This window comes from Lontra canadensis, unplaced genomic scaffold (assembly GCF_010015895.1).
Source record: "Lontra canadensis isolate GAN:19392208 unplaced genomic scaffold, GSC_riverotter_1.0 scaffold14, whole genome shotgun sequence".
NCBI lineage: Eukaryota > Metazoa > Chordata > Mammalia > Carnivora > Mustelidae > Lontra > Lontra canadensis.
Genome location: NW_022631008.1, coordinates 23,591,909 through 23,618,558, shown reverse-complemented (window position 1 = coordinate 23,618,558; position 26,650 = coordinate 23,591,909). Strand labels below are relative to the sequence as shown.

General features: G+C 44.0%; 1 protein-coding gene across 1 annotated transcript; it reads left to right on the top strand.

Annotated features, from left to right (window-relative positions):
* Window positions 1-1,452: 1,452 nt before the first annotated feature.
* On the top strand, window positions 1,453-4,594 carry CD24 (CD24 molecule). Its single transcript, XM_032858245.1, has 2 exons — window positions 1,453-1,668; window positions 4,427-4,594. Exons 1-2 carry the CDS (start codon window positions 1,600-1,602, stop codon window positions 4,592-4,594), a joined length of 237 nt encoding a protein of 78 aa, XP_032714136.1. The 5' UTR covers window positions 1,453-1,599.
* Window positions 4,595-26,650: the final 22,056 nt, after the last annotated feature.

Sequence of the window (26,650 nt, the reverse complement as noted above, 5' to 3'; positions counted from 1 at the left end):
TACCGAGTTAAAGTGACTGACCATTAAGGCACAGACCAATTCAAAGACCCACTATTGTGGAGTCCATTGTCACTCCGCTTCCATAAAACTAAGCTTGTTTTTACAAGACTGTTCTGGAGAAGTGAAATTTAAACAAATTCACAGCCCTACTAGTAAGGTTTGGTCTCTGTTGTTTCCTTTAAAGACTGCAAAACACTCAGGCAAATTTAAAATACAAGGATTAAGTCCTGTAATAAAAAAAAAAATTTTGAGCCGAAAATAACTCCAGTAGTAACAGTATTTCTACTTGTGCTGTGTGCTTTAAAGTTTTTGCAGTAGAATGGTTGGAAAATACCTTCCACTAAAATCTGCTGAATGATGACTGATCTATTTGCGCCTGTTCATTCAATTGCCTAATGGCAGCTACGTAGAAGTAAATGCCTGTCCCAAAAGCTTTTGCTTTAAACGCCAGACGAGCAAGTGCTTTGCAACAGAGACCAAAGAAGTGTGAGCCCAGGTATTCCAGAGGGGCGGTGAATTCTAATGGGACCGCCAGAGAGGTTCCTGTTCCCTGCGTAGGGCCTGGGAGCAAATCCGCGTGGGGGAAGGTTAGCCGGACTTTTAGGGCCGGAGGGGGTGGGTCACCCCTCAGGGTGGGCTGTCGCCCGCTCGCCCCCGTCCGCCCGCCGCGGCAAAGAGGAGCGCCAGGACCCAAACCCGGTCGCTCGCGGCGTCCGGGCAGCGAGTCCGCGCCCGGAGGGCGGCTCCCCAACTCTCCGGAGGATGCGGACCCGGGATGCGCCCCAGAGCTCACACAGCGTGGCCGACGCAGGAGCTCGAAAAACAAAGCGAGTGGCTGGGCGGGCGCGGTGGGCGCGAGGCCGAGCACACACGTTGCTCCGAGCCCGGGCGCCGCCGACGAGCCCCGCCGACCAGCCCGGGTCCCCAGAGGACCCCCACAGTCCCCCTTCCTCCGCTGCAGGGATTTGAGGAACCCCGAGCCGAGGGAGTCCCCCGTCCCCGGGGCCCCTGCCGCGGTCGGAGCCGGGACTAAGGCTGCTCGCCGCGCGGGAGCCTCAGACTTTTCTTTCGGGGGTGTCTGTGGGGGGGGGGCGGTAAGATGGCAGGGCCGGGGAAACAAAGGAAACTTGGGCCGGGCCCCGGGAGCGGCGTGTGTGGCTCGCGAGTTCGCCCCGGGTCCTGTGTGGGAGTCGCCGGGCGCCTGTGCCAGCCTGCACGCAGTCGGCGCGGGGAAACATAAAGCAGCATGCCAGCAGCCGGCGGCGCCCTGCCGCCCTGCCGCCCACCTGCCGCGGCCCGGCCGCCCCGGGGTCTCCCGGGCGGCGGCGGAGGGAGGGGGCGCGGGGGAGCCCGGCGGGGGAGGGGGTGGGGAGGGCGGGGAGGCGGCCTGCGGGCGCGCGCGGGGGGCGGTGGCGACGGCGGAGGGGAGCGCGGGTGGGCGGGCGGCGCCACGTCACGGCTATTGTGGCTGTCCGGGTATATAAGGTCCCGCCGGCCGGTCGCGCTCCCCACCTTGCCTGCGCCCGCCCGGAGCCAGCGGTTCTCCACTCACCCCGCATCCAGTGAGACGCGCCGCGCACCGACGCCGACGGAGCGGACATGGGCAGAGCGATGGTGGCCAGGCTCGGACTGGGGCTGCTGCTTCTGGCGCTGCTCCTACCCGCGCAGGTGAGGCCCTGGCGCCCGCGGGGCTCGGGGGCCGCGCCTTGTGTGTGGGGGGGTCGGAGCCGCCCCCAGGGGACCGACCTGCGCCCCCAGCGCGGGCAGCCGAATGGGGTTGCGGAGAGAGAATCCCTCAATATCTGGACTGGGGGAGGGCAACGTGGAGCCCACTTTCCGCTCCCCCGGCGGGCTGCCCCCACCCTCCCGCGGCCCCGGGAACAATGCCCCTCCGCGCGTGGGCCGGGAGGCCCCTGCCCTGCCCCGAGTCCCAAGTGCAGCTCCTTCCCGGGCCGGCTGGAGCCCACCACCCGCTTTCTCCAGGAGGTCCGAGGCCCTGGCTTGAAAGAGAACGTGTCTTTCCCACCTCTGGAGCGTCCGGAGACCTCGGGCTGTCCCGGGAGGGCACCCCGCTTCCCTCCAGGAATGTCTTCGCGCCCCCTGCGCACCACACAAAGAGGGGACGATCCCCTTCGGGGAGCCGCTCTCACCCATCCTCCCCTTAGCTGGCTCGGGGATCCCGAGGAAGCCCTGGCTTTCGGGCCCTGTTAACCCACCCCAGTCCCGCGTAGTTCCCGGCTGAAGCCTGGGCGGGGACCCGCTCTTCGCCCTGCGCTCTCCCGGGTCCGACCTTAAATTACACGTCCATCTCTTGTCACCTGGGAACCCCGTGGTAGCTCCCATCGGCTACCTCTGGGCAGGCGGCGGGTGGGACGTTGCCGTCCCGAGTCGAGTCCCCGGCAGGCTTTGTCCCCATCGCCGCCGCCCCCTCCCAGATTCTCTATCCCGGGAACCGATTTCGGGTCAGCGCGGTTAACGAGGACTGCGCTGTCCCGCAGGTGGCTGCGCGGCTTCCTCGAGGGAGGCTGGGGGCTGAGCCTGGGAGAACCGAGCGGGGTGGGGGGCGCGAAGGGGGCGAGAAGGGTCAATTTTTTCCAGTAGCTCACTCTCGGAGGGCAGAGGTGGGAACGTGGGGCTCCCCGCCTCTTACAATGGGGCTTTATGAGGAGTGTCTCCTGAGCTTTTCCTCCGAGAAGTTGGGTGCGACGGGTCTTTGATCGCCCAGACAGCCGCCGTGCTCACCTGGAAGCGCAGCCGGAGAGCGAAGCGCTCCTCCGCTTCCCCTCCACGGGCCGGGTAACTGTACCCTATTGTCTTGCGGGTCGGCTGCGCTCCCGAGCCTTTCACAATTCCAACGTGGGGGAGGGGCGCGGCCGCAGAAAACTGATCTCCCTCACCCGCACCCCACCTCCTTTCCGACCAGATTTCCCCCACCCCAAAATTTCAAGAGGGAGGTTTTAGGTAAGCAAATCTAGTTTGGTAGGGACATTTTTATTTAATGTCAATTTCACATATTAACATTAGTTTCTTTTGTTGGTGTAGAGGACCTTTAGATTCTCCTATAGATGCACTAGGCTCTGTGACAAAGGTCACCCGCTGCACTCACACTATAAGGTCTTTGTATACATGAGAACAGATAACCTATAAGGCATCCCAAACCAGGTATTGTCCCTAAACAGCTCTGGTTTAGATAATTTCCCGTATTATTAATGCTTTACTTTCAGGGAGTGCCATTTCCTGGCAGGACAGGCTGAATGTTGCACACAGTAGGTGCTCAGTAAGCATGTTGGACTTGACCAAGATTTTTCTTTATTTTGGGTAGGATTTATACATTTTAAGCCCATATTTGCTTAATGATGGGTTTTACAACAAAGGGAGCTGATGCTGCTATAGAATGGATTTATCTTTGGATCATCGGCAGCAAAATGGACATGTGGCCCAGACCTGCCTGGTGCCACATCCTCCCTCCTGTCTGTAATCAGAAGCCCTCTTAAACCCTCCCTCTCAGGGAGAGCTGAAATCTCCCATCTGCCTTTGTTCTGTGACAAAGGAGAGATTATCACGTGCCCCGCTGGACTGTGCATTTCGTGGCTTGAAAAATCAGTGTGGTGAATGGTGCCACTCAGGCATTGGGACACTGGGGGAACGTTGGTTCTTGGCCACAGCATTGGACTTAATGACCAGGCAGGGAGGCTGCTGCTGGTGAAAACTTAACACCAGACCCTGTTGGTGTCTTTTGTGCTGTCATTCTGACTCCATGGCGTTTGGGGGAGAAGTCCTTTTGCTTCAGGAAAGATATCATCTTTTTCAATTTAAAACAAATGTTGTGGCCACTTTTGAGAAGAACTATATAGATCTATATAATTTCAAGATTTCAAGGGAGCAGATAATATATCCCATGTCCCCTTAAATTTAAGTTAAATCCAAGGCTTTGTTAAATGGGCATGGGAAAGTTACCTAGCAAATCCAGGATAGACGGTTTGACAAACGTATAGATTTTACAATATTTTAGAATCCAAGTTACTCATGCAACTTTCAAAGCTTTCCCCTTACTGGGAGACCAGGGCAAATCTTTTGCAATGCCAGTAAGTTGGCATCGTCACAAAACCTAGATTAGTTAACTTGGTCCTTTATTTCTTCAAAAAGAATTAAAAATAAAGCCACACTCTTGGAAATTAATAGTTAGAGGAACGTTTTTGGTCGCTGCTACCTTTGCAGTCCTGTAGGCAACTGTAGGTAGTTTGTGTTGAATCAAAAGTACGATCTTAGTGGAACTAAACAAGAATTCAGAACTAAATGACAGGTAAGGAAACAACGGGAGAAGAGCAATCTAGGAATCTCTCCTTTATTTCATTGCATATTAAGGATGCATAGAGGCAGCTGTGACATGTGGAAATTTACCAGTGTAACTTTTTGTATATTTTAGATTTATTCAAATCAAACAAATATAACAGTTGCAAGCAACAGCTCCTCCCAGAGTACCTCGACTGCTCCCAATCCAGCTAATACCACCACCACACCAACTGGCGGTGCTCTGCAGTCAACAGCCAGTCTCTTCGCAATCTCGTTCTCCCTTCTACAGCTCTACTGTTAAAAAAGACTCAGGCCAAGAAACATCTATAGTTCTCCATCTTCTAAACCCAATCCAAATGGCGTCTAGACATCCAGTGTGACAAGGAAAAACAGGTCTTCATCGTATCTGCTAATTCCACACCTTATTTTATTGACACCGAAAATGTTGAGGATCCCAAATTTGATTGGTTTGAAGAGCATGTGAAGGGTTTGACTAGATGATGAATGTCTGTCAAATCTGCTGGAGTTTCATGTACAAGATGAAGAGACAACATCCAAGATTAGTTAAGAAATAATTTCTTTAAATGTGGCTTAAGAAGTATGGACATGTAAAATTCTACCTTGAAAACGAGACTAGATTTTATCTTACCTAGATGTAAAAGATGAGATGTGAACATATTCAGTTTTCATTCGGTTCATTAAATCTTCAAGGCCATTGAAAACAGTTAATACAGAAAGCTTCCATGATTCTATTTATTCGTACATTAGAAGGAACTTCCAGGAGTTACTGTAAATCCTCAATGCATTGTTTCAGCAGTACTAACTTAATGCCTGTGTACTCTAGATAAAAAGTTTTACCTTGTTAAGCTATCACTGTTTCTTGGGAACTGAACTCTTTCCTCTGAGGCTTTGAATTTGATATTGCATTTGATTTTTTTATATAGTAATTGACATGTTTCAAGGCAATGATGGATTGGAATCTACCCCCGATTAAAGCATAATGAGTAAATTTTGCTTATATACTGATCACTTACTCTATTCAAGAGTGCCAGATTGATTTAGCTAAACTGATTCCAAAGAGCAGAGGAACATTAACCTCCGCTAACTTCAAAATGCTTTCCATTTCTGCATATGTTGAATACTTTTTGTAATTTAAAAAATGATCTGTTTTGAAGGTAAAATCAACAAATCTTGAAATTAAAAAGGCAAAATGTGTGCAGAAGCCAAAATTGTAAATCAAGTATTTGGGAAGTGAAGACTGGAAGCTTACATTAAATTTGGGAAAACTTTTATACTCTTTTCTGTAAATACTTTTTTTTTTTTTAAACTCTGAATCAGAATAGCCACATTTGGAACACTTTCTGTTAGTCAATATTTTTAGATAGTTAGAACCTGGTCCTAAGCCTAAAGTGGGCTTGATTCTGGCAAGTAAATCTTTTTACAACTTCCTCGATGCACAGAAAGCTTTTTAAAAATAGACACTCTAAGGTCTTTTGTTCGCATGGTCACACACTGATGCTTAGATGTTCCAGTATTTAATATGGCCGCAGTAGTCTTGATAACCAAAGTCATTTTTTCCCATCTTTAGGAACCTTTACCAGAACAACCATATTCAACAGATCTCAAGCTACTGTGTGTGTGAATGAACATTCCATTTTGTTTCATACCTGAATGCTGTACATCTATTTTGGATTGTATATTGTGTTTGTGTATTTATGCTTTGATTCATAGTAACTTCTCATGTTATGGAATTGATTTGCATTGAACACAAACTGTAAATAAAAAGAAATGGCTGAAAGAGCAATCTATTGAATTTTAAGGTTTTTATTTTTTTTTTTATTTTTTTTAAGAGGAGGGGAGGGGTTGGGGAGGGAGCAAGAGTTGGATGCTTAACCAACTGAGCCACCCAGGCGCCCCTATTGAATTTTAAGTGGTTGTAGGAGTCTATTTAAGCTATTAAGAATATATCCAGGGGCACCTGGGTGGCTCAGTGGTTTAAGCCTCTGCCTTTGGCTCAGGTCATGGTCTCAGGGTCCTGGGATCGAGCCCCGCATCGGGCTCTCCACTCAGCAGGGAGCCTGCTTCCCCCTCTCTCTCTGCCTGCCTCTCTGCCTACTGTGACCTCTCTCTCTCTGTCAAATAAATAAATATTAAAAAAAAAGAATATATCCGTATTTTCCTATTAACCAGAATGTTATAGTAGAGCTGTTTTGCATTGCATAGCAGCAGGAGGTTTTGACTAAAGAATTAATCTGAAAGTGGTCATCTTAAAGCTGGGAAGGAAGATTGTATACTCCCCTAGTTATTCAACAACTTGGGCTCCAGCTGTATTCCAGGGTACTGAAAATGGAATGCTGAACTTGCTGGGCAAGTTACTTTGGGAAAGAGAATGTATATGATGACAGATAAGCAGTATGTTGTCACTTAGTGCTGTGAGGCAAACCGGCCAGGGTGGTGAGTCAGGGGCTCTGGGCTGCATCATTAGGGATGGTCTTGGTGCCATTTCTGATGGAGGGAACATGTGCTAAGTTCCTGAGTCTGTTTAATTACTGGCACTGTTTCTAGATCTGCACTGAGGTCCACAAGACAACTTTGGTTTCTTTCCTAAGTTGTCACTTCTATCTGCTCCTTTCATATTCTAGAGTTCTTTGATCCTTCTAGTGTGTACTTGGACTCCTAGTTCTACCATCTTTATTGCTGGTCAGGGACTGCCAGAAAAGACAGGATGGAATTTGGGAGTAAGTGGGAACTAGTCTGCAGGTGGTAGTTTCCTCTTCAAGGAATCAGTTCTGTTAAGGCCTTTCAGCTGATGGAATCAGGCCCACCCAGAGTAGGAGAGTCTAAAGTCAACTGATAACAGACATGCTCTCTCTCTAAAATAAATAAATTAAAAAAAAAAAAAAGATATTTGTGTCCCATGTGAATATTCACCAAAAGATGACCTCAGCAGAGGAGTGTTTTAAAAAACTAGTGGATGAGATGACCCGTTCTAGGTGTACCAGTCAGCTTCATTCCCTGGCCATCGCTGTCATCACCCAGTGGGTTCATGAACAACATGGCCATGGTGGCAGGGATGGAGGTGAGGCACAGGTCCAGCAACAGGGCCTTGTGTTCAGCCTGACCCGACTACAGCCACCACTGAGTGCCCAAACTGCTGCAGCAGTGACCAACACTGATGCCCCCACATGGCACCACTCCTGGGAGCGGTCAGTCACATGGAATGTTGATTACATTGGACCACTTCCACCATGGAAGAAGCAGCATTTTGTTCTTACCAAAAAGACACTTATTTTTGGATATGGATTTGCCTTCTCTGCATATGTTTTTGCCAAAACGCTTGTGAATTTACAGAATACCTTATCCACCATCATGCTGATCCACATAATATTGCTTCCAATGAAGGAACTTGGCCAATGATGAGTGGCAATCGGCCCACATCTGTGTGATTCATTGGTCTTACCATTTTCCCTGCCATCCTGGAGCAATGGATTGATAGAATGGCCTTTTGAAAACTCAAGTGACAGGTCCAGGTAGGGGGCAATGTCTCAGGGCTAGGACTTTGAATTCCAAGAGGCTTTCTATGCTCTAACCACAGTGCTGTTTTTCTCCCATAGCCACAATTCGCACATCCAGGAATCAAGGCATGATGATGGGAGTGGCACCACTCACTATCATCTCTGTGATTCACTAGCAAAATGTATACTCCCTGTCCTTGAGAACTTGTGCTCTGCTGTCCTAGAGATCTTAGTTCTAAAGCAAGGAAGGCTTCCACCAGTAGACACAGCAGTGGTTCCACTGAACCAGAAGTTGAGATCGTCACCCAACCACTTTGAGCTCCACAAGCCTCTGAATCAACAAAGAAGGCAGTTACTCTACTGGGTAGAGTGATCTATCCTCACTACCAAGGGAAATTTGGGTTGCTAAGCGACAGGATGTCTGGAATAACAGAGCTGTTGAGGCATCTCTTAGTACTACCATGTCCTGTGATTGAAGTGAGTACAAAACTACAACCAAATTCAAAGGTTTAAGTCACCTCTCCAGGTTAAGAACCATGACCAGCTGAAGTGCTTGCTGAGGGCAAAGGAAATATGGAATGAATGATGGAAGGCAGCTATAAAAACCAGCTATAGCCATGTGACCAGTTGCTGAAATGAGGACTGTGAATTATATTTCTTCCTCATGTTTGTATATACTCACATGCAAAGAGCAAATTTGTTTTCTTCCCTCATCATCTAATGTTATGTACTAATAACAGTAAACTTTGTATCTCAGCATTTATGTGGGTTATCAAGACGGGTGAGCATGACCCAGAGTTTGCATCCTCTTCTAGGGGAAGGGTTGAGATCATGACCTGAGCCGAAGGCAGCGGCTTAACCCACTGAGCCACCCAGGCGCCCAGGATGGTGCTTTTTGAAACAACGAAGTCTCTGCCATGGTTTGCCTTTCAGTGTCTCTTCCAATTACATCTAAACTTGAAAATCGGTGCATTTCTAAGAACCTTGAGAAAGTTTCCATATTTGTGATTTTGCAAAGAAATACCTCTGTGAGCCCAAAGGGTCTGACGCGGTTTCGCTGTCGTGCTTCTCAGCTACTGGCAGGCGCTAAGGTGTGAAGGAACTGGACATGTCCAAGGCTGAACTCATTACCATCCCTCCACAGACCTGCTGCTTTTCTATTCAGAGCACCTGCCTGCCAAGTCGCTTTCGTTCTAAGCCTCGGAGATTTTTCCTCTTTCCCCACCTCCAGTCAGCCCCAGATCCTGTTACTTCAAGTCAGAAATGTCTAGGCGACCCACCTCTCTTCTCCCTCCCCCTGCCTTCTTCTGCCTCGCATCATCTGTTGAAGCTCTGCCTTCCCGTCCTTCCCTCTTTTTTTTTTTTTAAATTTTTTTTATTTATTTGACAGAGATCACAAGCAGGCAGAGAGGCAGGCAGAGAGAGAGAGAGAGGGAAGCAGGCTCCCTGCTGAGCAGAGAGCCCGATGCGGGGCTCGATCCCAGGACCCTGAGATCATGACCTGAGCCGAAGGCAGAGGCTTAACCCACTGAGCCACCCAGGCGCCCCCCTGTCCTTCCCTCTTAGCGTTTCCACCTTGTGCCTCTTCTCTGAAACGTGGATCTGATCGTTGTGTTCCTCACTTTACAAGTTTGGCTGGCTACCCTTCGCCTATAGAAGGTAAAATAGAACCCCCCCACTCGCCCTGTCCCAATTCATGGTCCTTAGGCTTTTCACAGTCTGGCCCCAATTCAACTTTATTTATTTATTTATTTCACAGAGAGAGACAGATCACAAGCAGGCAGAGAGGCAGGCAGAGAGAGAGGGGAAAGCAGGTCCCCTGCGAGCAGAGAGCCCGATGCGGGGCTCGATCCCAGGACCCTGAGATCATGACCCGAGCTGAAGGCAGAGGCCTAACCCACTGAGCCACCCACTCAATTCACTGAGTTGAATTGAGGCGTCCCTCAATTCAACTTTTTAATCACACTAGATTGCTCCCCATTTTCTTCTTTTTTTTAATAAAGATTTTTATTTTATTTATTTATTTGACAGACGGAGATCACAAGTAGGCAGAGAGACAGGCAGAGAGAGGAGGAAGCAGGCTCCCCGCTAAGCAGAGAGCCCAGTTCGGGGCTCGATCCCAGGGCCCTGGGATCATGACCTGAGCTGAAGGCAGAGGCTTTAGCCCACTGAGCCACCCAGGCGCCCCTCAATTCAACTTTTTAATCACGCTAGATTGCTCCCCATTTTCTGAATTAGCAATGTCAATGTCTTGTGAATGCATCCACACATCCAACTCAGCGTGGCGGTTAAATGTCTGGATGCTTAAGCCAGGCTGCCTCAGTTTGCCTCCAGGCCTCTCTATGACTTGCTGAAGAGCTTAGTTGATGACCGGCATTCTCTGTGGCCTGGGAGTCCTGTCTGTAAGTGGGCTTGAGAGTAACTGTACCTATCTCATCAGGTTGTTGGGAGAATTAAGTGAGTTAACAGGCAAAGCCTTACAGCCGAGTCTGGTACATTGCTAGTTCATATTTGATAAACTCTGGCCAGCATTCTTTTCTGTTAATATATGAACGTTGTATTGACCTGTCTGTGAGCCCTTTGAAGGCAGGAACAGTGCCATAATCATTTCTGGATGCCTGATGTGTGACTGAGGGTAGGTGCTCAATTAATGTTGAGAAGGAAAAACAGCCAGCAGAAATACATTAGTATCAGGGTAACTGGGGGAGGGACAGACCTTTGATACTATATTAAGTCATGGGGGAAGCATGACAAGGTGGTTAGGACTATTTCTAAATAGGCTGGCTTCGGATCTGCTTGGTTTTCATCAGATAAACATGCTGCTTATCTAACTATGACAATGGTTCTCAACTAGGACTGCATATTAGAATCATGTGTGAAGCTTTTTTTTTTTTTTTTTTTAAGATTTTATTTATTTGACAGAGATCACAAGTGGGAGAGAGGCAGGAAGAGAGATAGGAAGGGAAGCAGGCTCTCCCCGAGCAGAGAGCAGAGAGCCTGATGCGGGGCTGCATCACAGGACCCTGAGATCCTGACCTGAGCTGAAGGCAGAGGCTTAACCCACTGAGCCACCCAGGTGCCCCATGTGTGAAGCTTTTCAAAAATAATGACGTCTGGGAGCACCTGGCTGGCTCAGTCCGATAGAGCATGCAACTCTTGATCTCAGGGTTGTGAATTCGAGTCCCACGTTGGGTGTAGGAATGACTTAAAAATTAAATCTTTAAAAAAAAAATAGTGATGTCTGGGGGCGCGTGGGTGGCTCAGTGGGTTAAAGCCTCTGCCTTTGGCTCAGGTCATGGTCCCGGGGTCCTGGGATCAAGCCCCACATCGGGCTCTCTGCTTTGTGAGGAGCCTGCTTCCTCCACTCTCTCTGCCTGCCTCCCTGCCTACTTGTGGTCTCTGTCAAATAAATAAATAAAATCTTAAAAAAAAATAGTGATGTCTACCCCTCTACCTACCTAGAAGATTCTGATTTAATCGGTCTGGATAGAGTTCAGTCATCAGTACTTTTTTTTTTTTTTTCCCATCAGTACTTTTTAAAAGGTCCGCAGGTGATTCTAAAGTGCAGTCTAGCTGGGAAGCACAGGCCTAAGAGTGGGTTGGAGCGGCTATGCTTTCTTAGACCCATGGGCTGGCAGGGGCTGGAGTCAGACCGGTCCTGACCAGGATCTTCAAGTCGTTGTGCCTGTAGCAAAGGTGTTCAAATGGGGTCTGTGCCTGGAGACAAGTAGGGTGACTTTCCACTAGCCTCTCATTTGGGTTTCTGTAGAAATCCAAAAGGACACGTGGATTTATGCTAGAATCATCTGGGTCTCGTGTCTGGTGCCTGAAACACTGTCATCAGCAGATCCAGACCCAGTCCTGCATCTGAAAACTTGCTACATGGCCCCTGTAAGCCTCTGTGGGCTTCAAGAGGATTGGACTTTTCAGAAATACTTTACAGTTTTATTTATTTATTTGTTTTTATTGATTTGAGAGAGCACGCGCATGCGCGCTGGAGCCAGGGGCGGGGCAGAGAAGCCTACTCAGGGCTGAGCAGGGAGCTCAACAGGGGGCTGGACCCGAGGACCTCAGGATCGAGACCTGAGCAGAGGGCAGACTGTTAAGCGACAGAGCCACACAGGTACCCGGTACTTACAATTTTAGAATACTAAGATTCCATCCAACTTAAAACATTCCATGATTCAGAATGTTATTCTTTTTTTTTTTTTTTTTTTTTTAAAGATTTTATTTATTTGTCAGAGAGAGAGGGAGAGAGAGCGAGCACAGGCAGACAGAATGGCAGGCAGAGGCAGAGGGAGAAGCAGGCTCCCTGCAGAGCAAGGAGCCCGATGCGGGACTCGATCCCAGGACGCTGGGATCATGACCTGAGCCGAAGGCAGCTGCTTAACCAACTGAGCCACCCAGGCGTCCCCAGAATGTTATTCTTAATTTTATTTTTTTCCTGATAGCTTTTGTGATCTTGCTCTCCTATTCTTGAGAAATTAGGCTCAGTACTCCATGCTGAGCCTACAACAATTTATGCAAGTTCATTGTTGTTACTCTAGAAGACACTGGGCATTCATATACGTTTGTTCTGTTATTCACTTGTCATTTTTGCACCCTACCACAATTTGTGAAGACTCTGAAAAGGTTTCTCTTAATGATCGATTAATACAACCTAACTGATAGTTGTTTTTTATCTTAAATGAGATTGCAACAACTTTGAACTGTTCACGAAGCTTGTGAAATACAACCAGTGACACAACTCTGGTTGAGACTTGGGTGTGAATGCAATCAGGAAAGTTTCCCTTTGTAGCCTCATCATTAACAATGTGTTTATCAGTACACAGTTATTACTTGTTTATTTGCTTATTTATTCTGTCTCATTCTAATAAAAGATTTGAGTCAGGTTATAGAATTATGCATTATATACTGGGTTACAAATACATGAGGAATTTGAGGTAGAGAATAAATAGGGGTAGAAAAAAACCATGAGTTCATGGATAGGATTCAAGAATGCTTGTCATGAGGTTTTGAATAGTTCCTATAGCCAGCTGAAGGAAGGGGCCATGACTCGAAACAGAAGTTAAATTGCTTGTGCATTTAAAACACGTGCGTAAACAAGAAGGCCTGAGGTCTGAGGAAAGCTTTTTGTATGGGTCCTTAGGAAGGGACTTCAAGGTGAATTATGGTCAACATCATTAACACCATCCTTGTGTTGAGCAGAACTGTTTCTTAAGTCTATTTCTTAACATTTTCATCAAGACAAGTGACATAACAAAGATTAATTGAGCAGGACAGCTGACCTTTGAACAACAAGGGGATTAAGGGCTCCCATCCCCCCACACAGTTGAAAATCTGTGTATAAATAACTTTTGACTCCACTCCAAAACATAACTACTAGACCCAAAAATACAGAGAAAAAACTAATGGTCGCCAGAGGGAAGGGTGTGGAGGAGGATGCGCAAAATGAGTGAAGAGGAGTGGGAGATCCAGGCTTCCAGCTATGGACTAAGTCATCAGGATAAAAGGTGCAGCATCGAGAGCATAGTCAGTGGTATTGTAACAGCATTGTGTGGGGACAGATGGTAGCTATACTTTTGGTGAGCACAGTGTAATGCATTAACTTGTCAAATCACTAGGCTGTACACCTGAAATTAATGTAACATTGTATGCTGACTATACTTCAATAAAACATATATAATAAACTGAATTAAATTAGCAAAAAAAAATCTCCCAACTATTAGTCTAGTGTTGACCTGAAGCCTTACTGATAACAAAAAATGGTTGATTAACACATATTTTGTATATGTATTATATTTTGTACTTTCACCGTAAGTAAGCTATAGAAAAGAAAATGTTCTTTAAAAACTCATAAGGAGGGGTGCCTGGGTGGCTCAGTCATTAAGAGTCTGCTTTTGGCTCAGGTCATAATCCCAGGGTCCTGGGATGGAGCCCCAGATCGGGCTCCCTGCTTGGTGGGAAGCCTGCTTCTCCCTCTCCCACTCCCCCTCCTTGTGTTCCTTCTCTCTGTCTCTGTCAAATAAATAAATATTAAAAAAAAAAAAACCTCATTCGTAAGGAAAAGAAAATACATTTACCATATTGCATTTATTAAAAAAAAAAATCTGGGTATAAGTGGACCCACACAGTCCAAAACTGTGTTGCTCAAGGGTCAACTGCAGTTTTATCAGAGCTAAAGTGGTGTTAACCAAATATGCAGCTCTATAATTGAATATTTATAAGGAAAAAAACCTCTGAATGTTTAAAGGAGTCTATAGACAACATTCTGCATGAATGAACTTTTTCTTATTAAAGATTTTATTTATTTATTTGATAGAGATCTCAAGTAGACAGAGAGACAGGCAGAGAGAGAGGAGGAAGCTGAGCAGAGAGCCCGATGCTAGGCTCGATCCCAAGACCCTGAGATCATGACCTGAGCCGAAGGCAGAGGCTTAACCCTCTGAGCCACCCAGGCGCCCCCATGAATGAACTTTTGATATGGTTTGAGCAGAAAATAATAGCAAATGCCATGTACCAGTCATGCTAAATGTTTTTAACATACATCCCTTTATTTAATACTTGAAGCATTTCTGAGGTTCCTCTTTTTTTTTTTTTTTAAGATTTTATTTATTTGACAGAGAGAAAGGTCACAAGTAGGCAGAGAGGCAGGCAGAGAGAGAGGGGGAAGCAGGCTCCCTGCTGAGCAGAGAGCCCGATGTTGGGGCTCGATCCCAGGACCCTGGATCATGACCTGAGCCAAAGGCAGAGGCTTTAACCCACTGAGCCACCCAGGTGCCCTAATACTTGAAGCATTTCTATGTGGTCAGTTCTGCTACCATCATCATCACCTTTTAAGATGCGGAAACCAAAATGGAAAGGTGTTTGGTAGCTTGCACAAGGTGATCCTGAAGTAGACTGGTATCAGACCCTGGTCATGTGGCCCCTTGCTTTCAGCCAACTGCTCTATCATTGTCTCCTTGAGAGTCAGGGATTATCTTCTCTGGTGGGATCATGAAGTATAGCTCTTCCTTTTGCTGTTTAAGAGCAAATGCATATGTTTTTATACTTAAACATACAGTAAAGTGGACATCATATCATGAAAATTAAGGAGACTACTCAGGGCTGGATAGCAGCCATGGCATATCCAACTGGGATGTTGGACAAACAATTGAATCCATGATACAGGCCACAGAGGTCTATGATTTTCAAGGAGGTTAGGAAAAGACCCAACAAAGGCATATGGGCATGGGGTGAATGGTGAAGGAGACAGATAAACAGACTGTGCCCCACAGCTCTTTCCTGTCTCCCTCCATCCTCCCCTCTCCCAAGGAGAACACTTCCATGGTGATGGTTCCCTTTGGGGGCTTCCATTTAAGTTTTAATTAAGCAAAAAATTACAAGGCAAAACAATTTATTTTATTTTATTTTATTTTTTTAAGATTTTATTTATTTATTTGGCAGACAGAGATCACAAGTAGGCAGAGAGGCAGGCAGAGAGAGAGGAGGAAGCAGGCTCTCCTCAGAGCGGAGAGCCCAATGCAGGGCTCGATCCCAGGACCCTGGGATCATGACCCGAGCCGAAGGCAGAGGCTTTAACCCACTGAGCCACCCAGGCGCCCCACAAGGCAAAACAATTTAAACAATTACTCTTCTATGCCATTACAACAACAATAATTTTAAATCCCCACATTTATTGTTTCCTTCTGATTATGTAAGCAATATATGTTCATTGCTAAACACACGAAAAAAAGAAGTACAAGTCAGTCCTACCACTGGCAATGACTACAATTTGCATTTTTAAAAAAAAGATTTTATTTATTTATTTATTTATTTGAGAATGAGAGAGAGCGAGTGAGTGAGCGGGAGGGAGAGGGAGAGAGAATCTGAAGCAGACTCCGTGCTGCATTCAGAGCCCAGTGTGGGGCTCAGTTCCACAACCATGAGATCATGACCTGAGCTGAAACCAAGAGTTGGATGCTTAACCAGCTGAGCCACCAGGTGCCCCTACAATTTGCATTTTGATATGCATTTAGACATGAGCTGTTCTGTACTTATTAGCATCTGCAAAACCTGAAGTTTAGGGGTTTTGAATATTTGATCTTCACCCACATTCTCTGCCACTTGCACTTTTTTTTTTTGGCAATCCAACTGCCTAGCATAGAGAATGGATAACCTCATCTTTCTCTTTTCTCTAAGGGGGAAATGTGACAGTTAATCTTCTAGTTAGCCCCTGAATTCCTTCTCTGCCTTTTTCTGCCCTGCTCTGTGTCCTGCCATCCTCTGATGCCCTTGACCTCAGGCTACTGGTTGGGGAAATTACTGGGAGGCCCTGGCAGGAGAATGGAGGGTGGGAGGAGAGGGTTGAGGTATTGACCTCCTCAGATCGCAGGCTTTTGAATAGTAGTGGCCCCCCTCTGTGTGCAGTCCCTGGGTGTGTGTGTGTGCCCGTCTTCTGTGGCACAGCCTCTCTCTGCTCCAGTGACACCTGGAGCCTGATGGAGGTCAGACCTTCTCATTGTTGCTGGACTATGTGCTCCACCTTCCCTCTTTGGTTCCCTTGACCCTGCCAATGTTTTTGCAGATCTTTCCTTCATGAGGTCCAATTCAGTTCCCCCCTTTTGGTGTGCCATATGTTTTCAGGGCCCTGCTTGTGACAGGGAATCATGCATTTCATTCAGATAGTAGATTGAAGGCAAAGATAAAACGTAGGGGCCCCTCCGTGACATTCTAGCTCCCCCTCTCACCATATCCTATAGGGTTATTCTCTTGATCTGTAGAATGGCTCCATGGTTCTGAATGAAGGCCACATTTGGGGATAGGCTCCCAGCAAGCCTCAGTACCCTGTACAGAGTCACCACAACTTAGTGTAACCCATGGACAGTACAGGCCCAGAGTTAGATCGGGAGTGGGGCAGACTACCTAATGAAATGCCTGGTGGATTTCTCCCCAGTATGATATACACAAAACCATAGTCTACACTGAAATAACCTGTCCTAAAACTCACTGTTCCCCCATATAGAATATGGACCAGAGAAGCAGGCTTTCAATTTATCATGGAAGAATTTTAGCTTAATTCACTTAAAAGCTTAGTTTCTTTTAAGTTAATTTGATTTCTTTTTATCCAGAAAGGTCTTACAAATAATTATAGCATCAATTTGTGCCTTGACTGAACTTTTTTTTAATTTATTTTATTTTTAAGTAATCTCTATCTATACCCAACATGGGGCTTGAACTTAAAACCCCAAGATCAAGAGTTGTGTGCTCCATTGACTGAGCCAGCCAGGTGTCCCTATTGAGTTCTTAAAGTAACTTTCCTAGCCAACACCATTCCAATTATAAGAAGAAATTGTCAAGGATTTTAAGTTGGAGACTTAAATGATTAGTTTTGTGTGGAGGAATTCTTTATTTTTTAAAAATACTTTATTTGAAAGAGAGAGCTAGAGAGAGTGCAAGTTGCGGGGGAGGGGCAGAGAGAGAAGCAGATTCCTTGCTGAGCAGAGAGCCCAACATGGGCCTCCATCCCAGGAATCTGAGATGATGACCCAAGCCAAAGACAGGTGCTTAACTGACTGAGCCACCCAGGAGCGCTGGAAGAATGTTTAATAAGGGGATTTGTTTCCAACAGAAAGGGAAACAACAACCAACAAAACGAAACAAAACACTAACCCCACGCAAAACCCCCGAAAATTTATTTATTTATTTATTTATTAATTAAATATTTTGTTTATTTATTTAACAGAGAGAGATCACAAGTAGGCAGAGAGGCAGGCAGAGAGAGAGGGGGAGGGGGAAGCAGGATCCCTGCTGAGCAGAGAGCCCCATGCGGGGCTTGATCCTAGGACCCTGAGATCATGACCCGAGCTGAAGGCAGAGGCCTAACCCACTGAGCCACCCCCTAAAGCCCCTAAATTTTAAATACTAGATTTATTTTTGGTGTGGTGGGGAGAAAATGAATACAGGAAAATACATGGGCAATTATGATCACTTGAGCTTTCATTTAAAAAAATTTTTTTAAAAAAGATTTTCTATTTATTTGACAGAGAGACACACAAAGAGAGAGGGTACACATGCAGGGGGAGTGGGAGAGGAGAATCAGGCTTCACGCTGAGCAGGGAGCCCAATGTGGGCCCTATCCCAGGACCCTGAGATCATGATCTGAGCCCAAGGCAGATGCTTAAGAGCTTTCATAATCAGAATAAATAAATGTTAGTGTTTTGTCTTATGTGCTTCAAATCAATATTTTTTTAAATTTGTTTTTCTTTTTACCCTTCATTATTAAAAATACCACACACATTGATGGATGAATGGATAAAGAAGTTGTGGTATATATATACAATGGAATATTACACCACCATCAAAAAACAAAAAGAAATCCTGCCATTTGCAATGACACGGATGGAGCTAGAGTGTATTATGCTAAGCGAAATAAGTCAGTCAGAGAAAGACAATTATATGATCTCACTGATATGTGGAATTTAAGAAACAAGGCAGAGGATTATAGGGGAAGAGAGGAAAAAAATGAAACAAGATGAAACCAGAGAGGAAGATGAACCGTAAGAGACTCTAATCATAGGAAACAAACTGAGAGTTGCTGGAAGGGAAGTGGGTGGGGGGCTAGGTTACCTGGGTGACGGACATTAGGGAAAGCATGTGTTGTAATGAGCACTGGGTCTTATATAAGACTGATGAATCACAGAACTGTACACCTGAAAACAATAATACATTATATGTTAATTAAGTGAATTTAAATTAAAAAAAATTTGCTTAATAAAGAAAAAATACCACACATCAGTGAAGTCCCATGGGGCCCTCTCTCTGGTCCCATTCTCCTCCCATGCCCCTAGAAGCAGTTATTATAAAGAATTTGGTAATTCTAATCCATGCTGAATTCATATATAATTCATTTATTTTACCTTCCATGAGTATTCTGTTACACAGTTACATCACAATTTATGTATCTAATTTCTTGTTGATGGACTTTTAGGTTTTTTCAGATAATCCTATTGCAGGGTTGTAATGAAACTCCTCGTGTATTTCTCATTGTTCATTTACTTTTTTAGGGTTTATATGTAGACATGGAGTTGCCGGGTCTTGGGGATATGTTCATTTCCAGCCATATTAAAGAGCAAGAACTGGTTATTTTGGTCCATTGATTTGCTCTTCACCACATACGCAGCCTTAAACAATCTGTAATATTGCTTGCTTTGTTTGTTCCCGTTTCTAGGACTGTGTAGCAAATTGTGCCAAAATACATGGCACAAAACAACTGTTTATTATGCTCACAGAATCTGAGCAAGGCACAGAGGTGTCTGGGGCCTTGGCTGGAAGAATCAAAGCTGGGGTGGGGTCACGCCCATGTTTGGTGACTGATGCTGGCTCTTGGATGAGCCCTTTGCTGGGCTGTTGGCCAGAACACCTCCGTGAAACCTCTCCATGTGGCCTGGGCTAATTCATGACACGGTGGCTGGGTTCCCAGGGGGTGGGGAGAGAGTGAGAGAGAGAGAATGAGGAAGAGAGAACAAACCAGGCAGAAGCTGTATCATCTTTGAAGAACTACCTTTGGAAATAATACCGTCTCTTTGCATTCCATTCATTGGAAGCAAGTCACAAAGTCTGGCCCATATTCAAGGGACAGGAACAGAGGTTCCTACTTCTCTATGGAGCAGTGTCAATGTCCTACTGTAATAAAAACATATGGGAGGAAATGTACATCAGTGCAGCCATCTTTGGAAATAAAATCTGCCACGTTGGGTTTTTGTTCTTTCTTTTTTGTAGAAAAAAAATTTTTTTTTCCTGATTGTAAAAGTAATACTACTAGTTGCAAAAAAAAAAAAAAAAAAAAATCAGAAAAATGTGGAAAGTATAAAGAAGAAAATATAGCCTATCAGGTATCCTGCTTTCCAGAAATACCCAGAGTTAATTTTTATGTATACACGCACACTTTCTCTGAAATAAAAATTAGCTCATCATGTACATGTTGCTTTTTCCCTTAGGAAAATGAAGAAAATAACATCAATATCGTTGACCTTTTTCAGTGTTAACAATAGAGATTTACACTATCATTTAAAAAATCTTTTATTGTATGAATATATTGTTTTAATTTATCTAATCCCCTCTTCAGGAACACTTAAGTTTATTGCTAAATTTTCATTGTTTTGTCCACATGTCTTAGAATTTATATATGGTAGTATACTGACTGAAATATTCAGCAACTTGCTTTTATCCGCTAAAATTATGTGTTGAAGAGCTAAGTTAGCAAAAAGAGCCATTGTGTTAACGTCTACGAGTATTCAATTATATAATTATGTGCAATTTATGCATTTTTTTTCTTGCTGATGGACTTCTAGGATATTTCCAACTATGCTACCTCAAAGAGTGTTACGGTGAACATTCTAGAACATGTCTCCTTGTGCATTTATTTTTCAGAGTTTATATCTACTTATGGAGTTGCTGGGTCGTGAAGGTACATCCATTTTCAGCTGTAGTAGATAGCAAGAACTGATTATTTTAGTCAACTGATTTATTGGCATTGCCTTCGCCAAGCCTCCAGAGTGCTGTTGGATGGATCTTGGAGGTTTCTTAGCAAGGACTGGCATTGATTAGATTCAAGGTGCTGCTCCACTTCTAAATACATGCTCATGGACAGTGGAATGACTAGAATGAGTAACTTATCACCACCTGCAAGAACGAGGGCAGGGCAGACCTCTGCTAGTACTTCTGTGATGTAGTATTTGGGGGTCATATCTGAAAATAGTTTGAGGAGCTCAGAAATGTGAACGTGTCCTGTCCCTTTAACTTATTCAGGAAATCTCTCACCAAATACCGGAGTTAAGCAAACAGAGTCAAACAGCTTTGGCACGCAGTCACCAAAACAAGTCTCCATGAACCTCTGCAACAGGTGGTGTAACATCCGCAGGAAGACGGACTTCGAATGAGAACGCGGAGATCAGATGATCTTAACCGGTTTTAGTACCTGGAGTTTTCCTGTTCTTCCGGTATTGCTTGTGAACAGCTTTGCTGAATTTGGTTGCAAATAGGGACCTTTACAAAGTCAACTAGCTCCTTGGATCAGGTTACATATGGTCCTCTCCTGTGTTTACAATGGTGCTTTTGTGTCTAAAGACCTCAGTACATATTTAAATGGACATTAAGGGAAGGTATTTGATCTGCTTTCAGACGGCTGGGTGTTTTGATTTTCCGACAAGAAGTTGGCCATATTTCCTCTTCTATCCTGATCATGTTCTATACTAAGCAGCTGCACTAGATACAGTTTTTAAATGAAGTATGGTCCTAGTGCCAGTGAAGATTAAAAAAAAAAAAATACACGCTGTAGTTCCTGTCTTAAACCACAGTGTCAGGCAATCCACAGTTCCACAACCTGTTTCTGCTTGTGTTCTTATTTTAAAAGAAAAGGAACAGGATTTCTTTTAGATTGCATTTTCTATTTTGAGTGGAAATATTTCACTGCTTTGTTCCAGCCCTGAGAAGGGAATCAGATCGCCTCTAGGTAAGTGTTCTTGGCTAGCCAAGTGAATCCTTTCAGATTTTGGGTCGTTGGCATGCATGATCGGGCCACTGGTTCTTCATGAGCAACTAGCTTCTGGGAATGAAGTGGGACTGCTGAGAAAATGTGAAACAAAATTCCAATATGGAAAATTACCCCACAAAGAAGTGATGTGTAAACTAAGATATGATGTCACCATTTGATTTTTTTCACAATTGCATTTGTGATTGACCTGGGGTAAGGATCTTCTTTGATATTTTAAAAGCCTTTGCTCTCCACCCCCCCTTTTTTTGGACTCTTCCTATTTTATAAACAATGATTACAAATGAAAATGATTGATGATCACAAACTATAAATGCGACCATGAGTATGACCTCTAGGAATCTTTCCCATTTATTCTCCCCCAAATTTGTGTTTCACAACCATTCTTGAATGACTCATTGTATAAGCAAATTTCCCAGACAACGACAAGAAAGAGAAATCCTGAGGAAATCAAAATAAATGAGCAAAACTTCTCTTTCTATTCCCAGAAAAAAATTTTTACTCGATGAAATAGTCACAACATAAAATCTGCCTTCTCAGTCGTTTTTAAGGGTACAGTTCTGTGGCATTAAGCACATTTACACGGTTCTGCAACCATCGCCGCCATCCATCGCCACCATCCATCGCCGCCATCCATCACTGCCATCCATCTCCGGAACTCTTTTCTTCTAGCCAAACTGAAATGCTCCCCATTAAACAATAACTCCTCACTCTCTTCCCCCAGCAAATTATGTATTTATATTTCCCCCTGGGCAAACCACCATTCTATTTTCTGTGCTTATGAACTTGACTATTCTAAATACCTCCTATAAGTGCCATCATACAAAGACTGTCGTCCATTTGGGACTGGCTTTCTTGCAGTTAGCATAATGTCTTTGAGGTTCATCTGTGTTGTACCTGTGTCAGAATATCCCCTTTAAAGTCTAAGTCATACGCCACCGTACACATACACCACATTTTGGTTATCTCTCTATCTACTGATGGACATTCAAGGAGCTTCTATCTTTTGACCATTGTGAAAAATGCTCTCAGGAATGTGACATACAAATATCTGTTGGGGTCCCTGCTTTTGGTTCTCGTGGGTATAGACTCAAAGCGGAAGTGGAAATGCTGGATCGTGTGGTGGTTCTATGCCTTAGCATTTTCCATTTCCACCAACAGCACATAGTAAAGTCCCAGTTTCTTCACATCCTTGTCAACACTTATTTTCTCTGGTGTATTTAATAAGAGCCATCCTACTAAGGATGAAGGGTCACAGAGATCTCTAACGTCAACACATGGATAGATATATTATGTTCTTTTTTTTTTTTTTAAAGATTTTATTTATTTGCCAGAAGGAGAGAGAGAGTACACACAAGCAGGCAGAGAGGCAGGCAGAGGCAGCGAGAGAAGCAGGCTCCCTGCTGAGCAAGGAGCCCGATGCGGAACTCGATCCCAGCACTCTGGGATCATGACCTGAGCTGAAGGCAGTCGCCTAACCAACTGAGCCACCCAGGCTCCCGAGTTAATATATTTTTATCTTTTTATTTAAACCCCACTCAAATGGATCGAAAATTGCAGATGAATGGTTCCTCCCCACCCCCCCCCAAATCCTCAGCCTTATTAACAAAAGGATAAATATATATTACACAGGCAAAACCAACACATTTTCATTGTTTACTCTTCACATTTTTTAAAAAAATATTTTATTTATTTGAAAGAGAAAGAGAATGAGAGAAAGAGAGCATGAGAAGGGGGAGGGTCAGAGGGAGAAAAGAGGGAGAAACAGACCCCCCCCCCCCCATCAGGGAGTCCAATATGGGACTCGATCCTGGAACTCCAGGGTCATGATCTGAGCCGAAGGCAGTTGCTTAACCAACTGGGCCCCTCAGGAGCCCTACTTTTCACATTTTCGTATTTGATTCATCTACAATTTATTTTAATTGTTTCAGATTTTTCAAACATTTAGCTAGTTGTCACGACATTGTTTATGGAGTAGTCCATCTTTTCTCCACTGATTTTAAATGCCACCTTTATTATATTTTAAATTGTATACACTTGACTCTTTTTTGGAGTATGTGTTCTGTTGAATTGTCTGTTGGTCTTGTGCTATTTTATACTGTTTTAATTACTATAGCTTTATAATGTATTTCAATTGTTGATAGGACAAACCAGCTTGTTTTTCTTTTCTTTCTTTTTCCCAGACATTTATTACTGGTCTTAAGTGTCATTCTCAACCTTGGCAGACATCATAATCACTCAAGGAGCTTTATAAACACTGATAACCCTATCCTACTCCCAGAGGTCCTGGTTTGTTTGGGGGTGAAGTCTGGGGATAGAGGACTGTAATCCCCAACCCCTGATGATTCTAATGTGTAGCCAAAGTTGAGTACCACTTTACAAAATGAACTTGAAAACCATTTTATTCCATTTCTGTTATTGTTTTGATCTGTATTGTATTAAATTATAGATTCATTTAGAGGTAACTGACATCTTTTTTTTTTTTTTTTTTGACATCTTTATGATACTATGCCCTTCTGTTTGATTCAGTTACAGTTCTTTGGCTGAAAAATATCAGCAACAGACGGGCTGACTTAGAGAAAAAGATAAAATAAAGGAATTTCTGAAAGGGTAGGAAGTGGTTCACAGATGTGAAGGGAAGGCAGAAGGAGCAGATCTGGGGATGAAAAGGAGCAGAGTAGCCACAGGGACTTGGGGCCAGCCCACCGCAACTTCATGCACATCTCTCATCTCCACCAGCTTTCTCTCTTTGAGGCATTTCAGTCAAATTTCAGGTTTTGAAAGAGAATAAAGTGAACCTTCCTCGGGTAGCTTGTCTATCCCTTGGGCTAGAGACAGGCAGGACATTTTGGGTGATAGTCCCAAGAAACCTGCGCACAATGATCAGGGAACCCAGAGAAAGGGACTCTGTTGTTCTAGAAACATGGGCTTGGATTGGGGGGGAGGAAGGCAGTTAACAATGACGAGGACAAACAAAATGGATGTGTGGTACACATGCACGAACACAGCATTTCTCTTTATTTATTTCTATTTTCTTCAGTGCTCCTTGGTGTTTTATAGTTTTCATCTTTAATTTGCAGCTTACTTATTTAGCATCTTTCTCTTTTATGCATCTCTTTTATTTTTTTCTACTTGGTTGTCAGCCTAGAAGAAGTGTTATTTTTTTTTTTTGAATTTAGCTTTATTGAGGTGTAATTGAGAAAGCTTTGTTTTTATGTGAATCTGACCACTTAATAGAACTCTCTAATGATTCTAACACCTAATGATGGTAGCAAGCTGATCATATTTTCTGAAAATGACAATCTTGTCTCTTTATTTCCAATAGTTTACACACCTTTTTTCTCTTTTCTAATTGTTTTAGCCAGAACTTTTATAAGATTAAATAATAGAGCACCTTGCCTTGTTCTTTATATTTATGGAAATGATTCTTATATTTTATTATTAAAGGTCTCACTATAATAAATACATAATTTGTCATGTTTAAAACACCCTTTTAAACCTTGGTTTTACAAACCTCGGTTAAGCGTTTGCCTTCAGTTCAGGTCATGATCCGAGCATCCTGGGATCGAGACCCACATCGGGTTCTCTCTCAAATAAATAAATAAAACTTTAAGAAAAGATAAACTGCTCTGTCAAGATTCTCCATTCCACAGTTAGTCATTTGTAGTAACATTTATTAATTATGTATTCTTAGAAAATGTTTAGTTGTATTCAGATTTTGTATATATTAATCATGTTAAGTAAAATATCTGTCTACAATTACTTTTAATTTCCTCTGTGCCTGTTCCTTTTCCCTTTTTGTCTTCCTAATTTTGTATATTTGGTATGACTCTGACCTAAATATCTTTAATATGATGCCACTGAAGGATTTTTTTGGTGGGTCCTTTGTGAGTGAGGCTTCTTGCAGAGTTGCCTAAAATCTTATTGAACCCAATTTCCATCTCAGTTTAGAAAAGTAACATTTAGGGTCTCATAAAATGTTGCTCTTTTTTTTTTTTTTTTAAAGATTTTATTTATTTATTTGACAGACAGAGATCACAAGCAGGCAGAGAGGCAGACAGAGAGAGAGGGGGAAGCAGGCCCGCTGCTGAGCAGGGAGCCCAATGCAGGGCTTGATCCCAGGACCCTGAGATCATGACCTGAGCCGAAGGCAGAGGCTTAACCCACTGAGCCACCCAGGTGCCCCAAATATTGCGCTTTTTGAATTTGTGAATAACTCCTAGTATTTATGAAAATAAAGTCTAAATATTCCTGGCCAGTATTAGACTCATGTAATATAGGAACAGTGATAGTTAATTGGTTTGCCTCTCTTGTTGTTTCAAGGTCTACACAAATGGGGAGCAAGTCTATTTGGATAAGTGGGGTCTCATGCTAAGAAAGCACTCTTCAGGGATGCCTGGGTGGCTCAGTCAGTTAAGCTTCAGGCTCTTGGTTTTTGCTCAGGTCATGATGTCAGGGTGGTCGGATCGAATCCTGCGTTGGGCTCTGCGACCAGCGAGGGTCTGCTTGAGATTCCACTTGCTCTTCCTCCCCTTCTGCCCTGCTTGCTGGTCATGCTGTCTCTCAAATAAATAAATAAAATCTTAAAAAAAAAAAAAAGGATTTACTCTTCATATTATCAGGAAAAGGCTTCACCTGCCTGGTTCTAATGGTACAAAAACAGACCTATTTTTTAAAAAGATTTTATTTTTGGGGTACCTGGGTGGCTCAGTGGGTTAAGCCTCTGCCTTCGGCTCAGGTCATGATCTCAGTGTCCTGGGATCGAGCCCCGCATCAGGCTCTCTGCTCGGTGGGGATCCTGCTTCCCCCTCTTTCTCTGCCTGCCTTTCTGCCTCCTTGTGATCTCTGTCAAATAAATAAAATCTTAAAAAAAAAAAGATTTTATTTTTAAATAATTGCTACACCCAACATGGGGCTTGAACTCATAACCCTGAGACTGAGATTGCATTTCTACTGACTGAGCCATTCAGACACCCAAACCTATTTTTCAATTAAATTTTTTCATTGAGCTGATTCAAGATTCATATGCAGTTGTAAGAAATAATGCAGAGTGATCCTGTGCGTACTTTGTCCAGTTTCCACAACCAGTAATATTCTGCAAAACTATAGTATAGTATCATAACCAGCATGTTAACATTAAGCCACCGATTGTATCACATTTCCCCAGTTTTGCTAGCATTCATCTGTGTGTGTGTGTGTGTGTTTGTGCATGTGTATGTGTGTATTTAATTCTATGCAATATTATCACATGCATAGACTTGCATATCTGCCATCATAGTCAAGATACTGAACAGGTCCAATGCCAAAGTGA